General features: G+C 42.1%; 1 protein-coding gene across 1 annotated transcript; it reads left to right on the top strand.

The window, feature by feature from the left end:
* The first annotated feature begins 189 nt into the window (after positions 1-189).
* agk (acylglycerol kinase) lies at positions 190-7385 on the top strand. Its single transcript, XM_039807708.1, has 14 exons — positions 190-469; positions 1003-1042; positions 1149-1228; positions 1323-1398; positions 1503-1628; positions 1761-1855; positions 2045-2114; positions 3003-3082; positions 3167-3224; positions 4589-4736; positions 4854-4951; positions 5063-5133; positions 5253-5337; positions 6880-7385. The coding sequence occupies exons 1-14, from the start codon at positions 360-362 to the stop codon at positions 7012-7014; spliced, it is 1272 nt and encodes a 423-aa protein (XP_039663642.1). The 5' UTR covers positions 190-359; the 3' UTR covers positions 7015-7385.
* The last annotated feature ends 3956 nt before the right edge of the window (positions 7386-11341 follow it).

The following is an 11341-nucleotide window of genomic DNA, read 5'->3' as shown; positions in this document are numbered from 1 at the left end:
CGGAGACAAACTCAAGAAGTAATGTAAATGGATTTCCGGGGATTTAATTTTTATTTTACAAATTATGTTATCTTCCAAATAGTATTTTCTATGAAACTTTGATAAAGTAATACTCGTGTTGCATTGAAACCTTGAAACACGTTAATGGAACACAAAGTCGCACCAACATTGGTTCCGCCCTGTGCTCGGCCGTACTGTTTTGACGTTACACCAACATGTCCACGCTAGTCTGACAGTTGTGGCTAGCTAGCTACATGACCGCTGGGATGGAAATGTGTCATTCGTGAATATAAAACTTGGAAGCCGCTGTACGTGTAGCACCGCATTCAAATAGAGGGTTCGGGGACTTAAATCAAACAATGGCTCGCGTTGTGAAAGGGTTCCGGACTCTGCGGAATCACTGGAAGAAGTCCACATTTGCTGTGTGCGTCCTGTCTTACGGGGGACACTGGCTGTATGGTAAACACTGGTAAGTAGGGCTGGGCGATAGGGAGAAAATCAGATATCACGATATTCTTGACCAAATACCTCGATATCGATATTGCGGCGATATTCTAGAGTTGACAATTGGCGCTTTAACAAAATATCTTCACACTTAGATTTTAGATAAATAATCATCAGTAATGTGGACATAATGTCCAAGTGGAGAAAAGGCAAATAATAGAACAGCTAGAACAGTCTGGTAAGTTCAGAAAAGTACATCACTTTACTGTAATGCAGCCTTTAAAACCAGTAAAAGACTTGTCATATCACGATATTACGATATCCCAAATCTAAGACGATATCTAGTCTCATATCACGATATCGATATAATATCGATATATTGCCCAGCCCTACTGGTAAGTATTTCATGTTATGACATTTCCTCGGATTAGATCAATTGTATTTGTTTGGGTGTGAAGCACTTTGTGACTGGTGTCTGTGAAACGTCGTCTGCTTGCTTGCTAGATGAAGTACAGGCCTGTCCGTGTGTCTTACATTGTGTGTCTTGTATCTTATCAGCGACAGTGTTTTGCGGAGGGAAGCTTGTCTAGTGGCCAGGGTAAGTCATAACGTATCTGTGTACATACATTGTCATCATTTAAACCAAAAAACCTTCTTCAAGTGCCTTCAGCCCTAATCGCCGTCATCGTCATAATCTCTGTTAGGAATTTGGACGTCAACAGATAGCACCACAGGAGCGGCTGAGGAAAGCAACAGTGATCTTGAACCCTGCAGCTTGTAGTGGGTAAGAAGACAGGCATCATTGACAGTTTTTGTCTGGACTTCAGAGAACAGTGTTTCTCAGTATATTTCCAACTGCCTCTCGTAATCCTCCCCAGGAAAGCCAACAACCTGTTTGAAAAGAATGCTGTTCCTATTTTACACCTGGCTGGTGTGGAGATTACAATAGTAAAGGTATATTTAGCTTTTTTTTTCTCCCCTTAGAATCAATCAGTGTTATTAGTGGCTCTAGTAGGGATCCTATTGTGTAACACCGTGATTATATTACCTGTTTACAGACAGATTACGAAGGCCAGGCAAAAAAACTAACGGAGCTCATGGAACAGACAGACATGCTGATCGTGGCCGGAGGGGACGGCACCTTGCAGGAAGTCGTCACGGGTTTACTGCGAAGGCCAGATCAAGTGGGTGTCACATCGTTATTGTGTTGAACCGCCGTCAAGGCTTTGGTTTAGGACTAATTGCAGAACGAGATGAGGACAGCTTAATCCAAACTTCCACACTCTCTTTAATGATGGATGTTTTTCTGACTACAGGAAACAGTCTGTAACACACCTATTGGATTCATTCCACTGGGCTCTCACAACTCCCTGAGTCCAAGTCTTCACCTCCTCAGTGACAACAAGGTCAAGTGAGTATCTCTTCAACATTAATACTGACACAGATCCAGATGTTATCATCACACAGTCTCCTAACCTGTGATAACATGTGTACAGGATGGGTCTCACTTGCTAAATATATACAGTACGTATATGGGCATGGTATGCGTTTCTTTATTAAGTAACTAAAACCCATTTTTTCCACCTTGTAAATTTTCCAGAGACATTACATCAGCAACACTGTCCATTCTGAAGGGAGAGACTGTACCTCTGGATGTGCTACAAATCAAAGTGAGATCCTGGTCCTGTTTACTACAAATCCTCCAAGTTAGGGAGACACACCAACCGGACGACCGACCATCGGCAGAAAAGCCAGTCGGACTGATCAGTCTCCCCGAGGCGCTCAGAAAAGTGCCTCGGAACACACAGAAGCGACGCCGACCTGAGCGTACGTTCTGCACGTGCGCGAGACGCAATACGTCTCCATAACAGCAGGCGGCGCTAATCTGTATTGTCGCCCCAAATATGAAAACCGGCAGCTGATTGGACGAACGCATCACATGGGTCTGGCTTCTCCCCCACCATAATGGCGGCTCGTTCGAAATACGATCTCGTATTTTATGAAAATAGTTCACCGAAACGTTTTTCTGAAAACATTTTAAGCGAGAAATAGGCCATGCAGTTGCTGAATCTGTCTTCATTTCAGATCGACAAAGGTCAGTTTAAAAGATTTTCGTCAGATTTTGAGAGGCGTTAGTCACGCTCATCCCGCTCGTCATTCCCGGTAATTGGTCATTGAGTCCGACTGGCCACTGGCGGCACGGAACACACCGAACAGACTCGAGTCACCGACCTCGCCAGACTGTCCGACGGCCGATTATCGGGTTGGTGTGTCAGCGCCTTTATGGACGCAGTATTTGTCTTGAATGCAGATATTTGTTTTCAGGTCAAAATTAACAGACGATTTGAGAAATATATTATTTCACACTTATACAAAATAGGATAAGGAAGCTTTAGATTATAGTTTTATTTTTGTAATGCAGTGAGATATGTGTCAGAACTAGGATAGGAATTCAAGTGTGTGTGTGTGTGTGTGTGTGTGTGTGTGTGTGTGTGTGTGTGTGTGTGTGTGTGTGTGTGTGTGTGTGTGTGTGTGTGTGTGTGTGTGTGTGTTTCTAGGGGGAAAAGGATCAGCCAGTATTCGCTCTGATGGGACTACGTTGGGGTGCTTTTAGAGATGTGGCTGCAACGATCAGCAAGTGAGATTACACAATTGCTCACTCCGATTATAACTGTGACATCATTGCCCGTACAAAGGAGTAATTCCCCATATTTCCCCATAGATATTGGTACCTTGGACCACTGAAGACAAAAGCAGCACATTGGTTTAGTACTCTACGGGTAAGGCTGTGTTTATTTTTGACCGTATATTGAGCCAATGTTGGCCTTTTATAAAATATCTGATATTGGAAAGCAATGTCAGCTACCACCAATGGGATAGAGATTCCTCCCTATTATGAAAATCTTTTTTTTATTATTTTGTTTAACTCTTCAATTGCTAAGTACATTTTCCACAGTGTCTGTGGTCCATGAATTGCCTGTTTACAATTGAATACCTGATTGATTGTTGCATTGAGTCACTCTACCTTCAACAGCTGTTAACTTGACAAATATTTTATATTGAATTTATATCAAATCGTGGCCGGTTTGGTTCAGTGGGTAGAGCAGGCGCACATAAACAGAGGTGTATGCCTCGACACAGAGGTCCAGGGTTCGAATCCGACCTGTGACGATTTCCTGCATGTCTTCCCCCTCTCTCTCCCCTTTCTCACCTAGCTGTCCTGTCCATTAAAGGTGGAAAAGCCCAAAAAATAATCCTAAAATTGAATCCTATTATATAAGTGTAGGTTTTAGTGTAATCCTAGTATCCTATAATGATCCAAATTCTGCTATAGAAGTTTTCCATCCTGACAAAAATATACTTTAAGTATGTCATAAATCTAATCCCTTATCTTAGAGCTGGGCAATATACCGATATTATATCGATATCGTGATATGAGACTAGATATCGTCTTAGATTTTGGATATTGTAATATCGTGATATGACATAAGTCTTTTCCTGATTTTAAAGGCTGGATTACAGTAAAGTGATGTCATTTTCTGAACTTACCAGACTGTTCTAGCTGTTCTATTATTTGCCTTTACCCACTTAGTCATTATATCCACATTACTGATGATTATTTATCAAAAATCTCATTGTGTAAATATTTTGTGAAAGCACCAATAGTCAACACTACAATATAGTTGCGGTATCAATATCGAGGTATTTGGTCAAAAATATTGTGAGATTTGATTTTCTCCATATCGCCCAGCCCTACATTATCTATAAATCTAATCAAATCAATCGTCTATAAGATACAGTAGATGTCATGAGGTTATTGCTGTATTTCATGTCTCCCCCCCCCGTTTCAAGATTCAATACTTTATTGCCATACAACTCGGTGCAAGTTGCTAGGAATTTGCTTCAGTGTGCTCATGACAAGACATCAACAAAATACAACAAAAACATAGAGCTAATATATACACATACGATATCCCACATGGGATCACACTTGACACAGGTAGAAAAGAAAATGCAGATAAAAAAAAGGGCACACAGATCACTACATACCTGGATGACAGTCCAGGAGGCTAAAATGCCACCTTGTTATAATTCGGTGGCTGCTGATTAGTATTTTAGTCTTACTCGGTTGTAAATCTCTCAGGAGTGGCCCCTGGTCCGGGACGTCTCAGTGTCCTACCTGGATCCCAGCCTCCGGCCCCCTGACCTGCCATCTCAGAAGCCCCCCAGACCCAACCTGCTCTACCGCATCATCCGCAGGCTGAAAAACCGCTGGAACCCTCCTGTCGAAGGTAGCGTGTGTCACTGGGTGGATACTTTTGGATCGCAACATGGCAACATGAACACCAAATCCCAACAGTAAAAGACTGAGTTGTAGTGTGTGTGCGTGTGTGTGTGTGTTTGCGCAGAGCCTCCAAAAGTGGAAGAACCAGAGCAGTGGAAGGAGGAGCAGCTGTCGACGTTGGAGCTGTTTATTCAAACGCACAACAAGAACCCAGTCGAGAGGGTCAGTCCAAAGCCATTGAATGGTGACATGATCCCATTAAACCCCATATGCCTTGTTTTCCTCTTTTGATTTTTTTGTAAACTACTTGTTTCTATTTGTTTGAACTGGCAGCGCATAAATGACTCCCTGATGATCTGTGCGGAACCGGACAATTTGACCGTGGGCGAGTACATCACTGTCGGGTTAGTAGATTCCGTTTTTTTTTTTTTATTACTCTTTTGCAAACAGAAAACATTATCGAGGCTATATACATTATATAAAAGTTCATGTTTAAGTAGAATGTAAATGTTCTTCATTATAGAAATAAAAAAGAAGAGGACCCCACTGTGTTCACCAAAGACTCCACAAAACTGGAAGCCAGTGCTTGCCGGCTGCAGCTGCCAGAGGTCAGTAACCCTTTGATTGGTCAATCCTATTTCATTGTTTGACATCAAAGCAAATCAATCCAATTTTAGGATTGTGCTGATATTAGTCAGTTTACCACGGGAGCCGAGAACGGTCGTGCTTGCAGTTGTATTTTTTTTAATGCCGTTGTCTTGAGATCACATGCTTAATCTCGCGATAATCAAGCCCTTATCACATAACAAAAGGTTGTTTCCTGTTAGGAAGATACCACTAAATTGTGAGGAAATGTCTTTAGTCTTTGATTTTTGGGTTGCTGGAAAGAAGTTAAATGAATAATTCCTAACAATTATTTGAGTTGAGGACATCTCTGACACACAGAATCAGGTATTTGTACTCAATTTAGAGATAAGCCAAATTAACCGTCCTGGTGTCCTCGGGTCACATTTGACCCATTTTCAGAAATTTGGGTTTCTTTCAACCAAATTGTCAAAGAAACTAACGTGGATGGTTCCATGCAACGCTCTTCACTTGACACGATGTGCCCTGCTATGACATGAACTTCCACGACTACCTTCAAAGTCACTGCTCCATTATCTTTAATGGGACTATTATTTGCCAGTGTTCATCACACCCCCAACCGGCCCCGTCAGACACCGCCCTACCAGGAGTCTGGGTCTGCCGAGTTTTCTTCCTTAAAGGGAGTTTTTCCTCGCCACTGTCGCAACAGCCACTGCTAATGCTTGCTCTTAGACCTACTCTATCTGTAAAGTGTCTCGAGATAACTCTGTTATGACTTGATACTATAAATTAAATTGAATTGAAGTAAAATAAATCATCAGTTCACTACTTTCATTGAATTTGGGTGCCCACCAACTCTGGTGCACTGGCCTGACCAGAGTTTGGTTTTTCCAGCTCGCAAGTCAATGGAGAGTGCCTAGACCCCCCTGGCTGCAAAATAAATTTGCTGCCACTAGGGTGCGTCTAGATTTCTAGGCTACAATTTTGTAGCATTTGAAAAAAAAAATGACGTTTAACGTTGAAAAAAGTGTCAAAAATTCCGGAAAAAGCTTCAGAAACGCAGCAAAAAACATCAATGAAAACATCAATAAAGCGCAGAAAACAATCGTAAAAAAGTGACAAAAAACTCAAATTTTGACCCAGAAAAACTAGAAGTTGCATGGTCGACAGGAAGACAACACAAGGGTTAAAAGTCCCATATTTGTACCGTGAAAATATCATTGATTACCTCGTTATCGAGATAACAAAGCTAACAGATAAAAAAAAAAAAAAAAAATCAATAAATGTTTTTTTACTTCTAAAGCTCTGTATGCGTGGCCGGATTGGCTCAGTGGTAGAGCAGGTGCACATATACTGAGAGGTTTATTCCTCGACGCAGAGGTCCAGGGTTCGAATCCGACCTGTGACGATTTCCTGCATGTCTTCCCACCTCTCTCTCTCCCCTTTCTCACCTAGCTGTCCTGTCAAATTAAAGGCAGAAAAGCCCCCCAGAAAAATTGAAATAATCTAAAGCTCTGGATGTTAGTTTTTGTCTTGACGTTTAACTTTGCGTCCTGACCCCGCAGGGCGCCGCCGGCTTCTACAACATCGACAACGAGGAGTATGAAGCCATGCCTGTAGAGATCAGGCTGCTGCCGAGAAAACTCCGCTTCTTCATCAGTGCAGAGCGCAGAGAGCAGCTCCTCTTACAGACGCAGTGATGAAACATTCAACCAGAAAGAAGACAAGATCAGCAAGACAGAAATAGAGTTCAAGAGAAACCCAGAAGAAAAGAACCAGATGCCATGAGACTCTGCGGTCATTTTGATAACGAATGTCTGCTTTGCCAGCAGTTTTAAATGCCCATGCAGTACTGATGGAATGTTTTACTACATGTAAACATTGATGGAATATTCAGTTGAACAATTATGAGGAGAATTATATTACATGCTGTTGTATATTAAAGGACCAAGGCTTTCTTAAAGCCAGTAACCCGTGTACAGGTTGTCTTACAAACTGGCTTTATGTTTACTGTTGCCATCATATTTGAACTTGGTCAAAAAGAATAAAGTATGTCAAATTTGAACACAAAGTGTTTTTTGTTTACCAGTTTTTGGCAGTCAGCAGGGAGCTGGGTTGGGAACCGGAGGGTCACTGGTTCAAGTCCCCATACGGACCAAAGTATGGTGGTGGACTGGTAGCTGGAGAGGTGCCAGTTCACCTCCTGGGCACTGCCAAGGTGCTCTTGAGCAAGGCACAGAACCCCCTCAATTGCTTGGGGCACCTTTCCATGGGCAGCTCCCTCACTCTGACATCTCTCCATTAATTAGGGCATGTATAGGTACTGAGCATGTGTGTGTAATTCACTCTGTTGTAATAACAACAGAGTGAAAACATTGTAATTTCCCTTGCGGGATTAATAAAGTATAAATTATTATTATTATTTTGGTTTAGATAAGGAGTACAGATGTTTGTTGGAGGGCTGGTGGTGAGGGTGCAAAGTAAAGGTCATGGACAGAGATGGAAATGACAAGAAATCAAAAGTAGCCATGCACAAAAACCAGTCTGAAGTATAGGATTGGAAAATGTTATGTTAGTGGTGTTGCTGCGTAAGTGATTTCCTTTTCACATCCGTGCTTTGAGCTGGCTGAGTAGCCACTGGGGCTCAGTAGAGTATGGCTGGGATGGAGGTATTTACTGTAGCTCAGGCATCTTCAACAGGGGGTCCGGGACCCCTAGGGGGTCCTCAGAGTCACTGCAGGGGGGCCTCCAAATTATGGTTAATTTTTGAAAGTTTTTTTCAAAAATTAAAAAGGCTTAACATGATTCCAACATATTATTAGCAAATATAAATCCCCACTGATGATAGGCTTACTGGCCAATAATGTAGTCACTAAGGTAGCCATCCACAGATACAGTTCATCCCAAAGGATTGACTGTTCTACATTAAAACATGATTAATAAAATCATGCCAACAATTTTAAGGCTATTTGAATAGCTTAGTATTCTATGCAAAAAACAAAAAAAAAAAAAGGTATCTATAAATGTTTTAGGCTACCCTGAAAGTTATTGTAGGACCAGATTAATATGCAACTTCATTTTATACAATATATGTAGTAGGGGGTCCCTGATCCGTCTCTATTTCAGTTAAGGGGTCCTTGGCTTAAAACACGTTGAAGACCCCTGCTGTAGATAAAATAGGGATGCTGCAGCATTCTGAATGTGTTGCAAATGCCCAAGATCTTGGACCAGGGCTGCATTTCATAGACCTTAAAATTGCCCCGAGTCCTCCACTTGCCTCCCTTCCTCCTGCGTCTTAGTCCCTCCCACCGAGGAGAGGTGAGGAAATCATGGGAGGAGAGAGGCAATGGATGGGATGAGACGTCCTTTCCTCTGAAGCGTCGCATGAATTTGTCAGCCGTATGGGCGGAGTTAGCAACTCCTTCAGTGGCAAGGCTTCCGGGAAGGCTGCTCTAGTGTATCCTCGCCTATAGCTCCTCTGTGATCCCTCCTCGGTGCTCGCTCCTCGGGGCAGAAATAAGAGCATTGAGACCGAAGAGGGACAGAACAACTTCCGGTTCAGCCGCGGACCGAGGAGTCAAGGAGCTATCAAATAAGGCTCAGGAGATGGAGCCCAGGAGTTTGGCAGACTCCTTGGTGAGGCTGGGTCTGATACGACAGATGGTGTAGACAGCAAATCTGCAGGATTAAACAAACGGCTTCAACGCCTCTTATAATATTTGGCTGTTCAGGAAAACACAAAGGGAGGCTCTCGTTTCATTTGCTGTGGTGGAGAAAAACTCTTGTAGGGGAATGGCAGTGGTTAAATGAGCACCACTACCATTCTATAAAGAAGTTACAATTGTCTCCACCTCAGCCAAATGTTAAAGCTCCAGTAATAGTAAAAGTAACCGTCTTGTCCCGATGATCTTGAAAGTTGTGTCGTGGAAAGCGATGAAAGCAGTGATCCTGGTTCAGCCAAGAAAGAGAGGTGTAGGTAGAGTAGGATTAGGAAGGGAATAGAGGAAACTAGTTATGCAAGGTTAGAAGCAGAGGATTAGGTAACACCTAAACTGCGTCAATGTTTTATTGTTTTACAATGGCAGTACAGTGAAATGAACAGTTGCTCATGCTATTGAGTTTGTGTGTACATTACTGACATCTTTTACAGTGTTTGACATTAGTAAAGGTGAAGACATATTTGTTATTCTGTGAATACTCTTGATTTACATTACAATCAAGAAGGAAACAGTTACACTACTTGGATGTGTTGCTGCACGCGTGCAATACTTTTGCCGCCCATGACATTCAGTAGAGTGACACGCTGTACAAAGGACTCGTTTAGTTAATGCTGGTACACATCTGTGAACGACTCCACAAAGAAGGCATTTTATACATTGGTGCGAGTTGTGTACATTCCCTTTTACATTTAACATACACCTGTAAAGCAAACACCGTCAGAGGCAAGAGCGTACGTCTACCGACATGAAATAGACCAGTCAGAGGCAACAGGTTTCCCTGGAGACAGTAAGGTCATACAAAAGTGCGTAGGACAACCTGTCAGCAAATACTGTTGACGTACGTACAGTGATGAGTCGGACACTTTGCTGTAGTAAGTTTGAGAAAATCACATTTGCTTAAGGCCCCATTTCAACAACAAAGCTTAAGTGCCCTTCTCTTTCAGATACAATACTTGGTGCACTGACTGTATTTTATTTTTAATGAACCCAGAAAACATATTGGGGGGGGGGGGGTCAAGCCAAAGGACAGACTATCAGCAGTTCTCAACGTGGGGATTAGCCCCCAAAGATCATGAAATAAATATGAATATTTGTAGACTTGTGTAATGTGTAAAAGAAATGACTTAGCGTTTTAGCTTGCATCAGGGGGGCCCATGGGAAGGCTGAGAACCACTATTCCAAATGTATACGAATCGGCCTCAACAAATTGGCAGCGTGATGGATTCAATAAACCAGTCTGCCAGGATAATTCAAAAGACACAGTTGGCCCACACCAGGAGCTGGATTAACTCATTGGGACTGTGATGAAAGGACTGAGGAACCCAAATCTCCAGAAGCACAAAGACATCTTTGTCAGGGACACAGACAAGCAAAGAGGATCCCTCTGAAACAAGTAAACTACAAATGGCTCCATCAAGGACTCTTCAGTCAACACGATCGCACAACAAATATTGGCTTTTGTTAAGGAATCAGCCTGTGGTTCGAGTAAAAAAAAAAAAAAAAAAGAACAATGAAAACACACACACACACACACACACACACACACACACACACACACACACACACACACACACACACACACACACACACACACACACACACACACACACACACACACACACACACACACACACACACACACACACACACACACTTCAGACTGTAAGTCATACACACAGCATAAAAAAGGTACAGTTAAGCATGATCGCTTTGTGGATCAGGAAATAGTCCCGTGGTGGACATGGTGCAGCATTCATAATAGGTTAGTGTCATAAAGTCACATTCATTTACAATTCAAGAAACCTCAGCTTAAGGTAAAACATGTAACAAAACAGAAAGTTCCCAGAACACCCCCACCACTAGCACTTTGACTGTGATCAAACACAGAGACACATTATATTACATCTACCTCGTGTTGAAGGTGCGTAAAAAGGAGAACAGAGTGTTCAACAGCTTTCCCCCTCTAATTCTGTGAGTCAGCGTAATAATATTTAAGCATCCCCCATTATAAAAAAAAAAGAGGATATCACACTCATTAACACAGATCCTCACCTCTCACTTTCAGTTGTGAAAGAAAATAGTAAAAAACTGGACAACACATTTACATGAAGAAGGCTGATTTGAACTAGCACAGACTCCCACTGCTTCCTTTTTGAAAGGCAAATTAAGTAAAAAGCATTTTAATGTATTTACTAAACATAATCATCCGAGTATGTTAATACAGCAGGATGGAATTGTTGCACATTATGATGGCTAGAATCGTCTATAAAACCTATTTGAAGCACAAATTCATTTCCAGCATTAAAAC

Source organism: Perca fluviatilis, chromosome 8 (genome assembly GCF_010015445.1).
Source record: "Perca fluviatilis chromosome 8, GENO_Pfluv_1.0, whole genome shotgun sequence".
Lineage (NCBI taxonomy): Eukaryota > Metazoa > Chordata > Actinopteri > Perciformes > Percidae > Perca > Perca fluviatilis.
This window is presented reverse-complemented; position numbering and strand designations above follow the sequence as displayed.

Bases quoted from the DNA above. Each gene is read 5' to 3' on its own strand.
- agk (XM_039807708.1), top strand. From the start codon at position 360: ATGGCTCGCGTTGTGAAAGGGTTCCGGACTCTGCGGAATCACTGGAAG. The intron at 1,229-1,322 runs GTAAGAAGACAG...AATCCTCCCCAG, and splicing joins AACCCTGCAGCTTGTAGTGG to GAAAGCCAACAACCTGTTTG. The intron at 4,952-5,062 runs GTCAGTCCAAAG...TTGAACTGGCAG, and splicing joins ACAAGAACCCAGTCGAGAGG to CGCATAAATGACTCCCTGAT.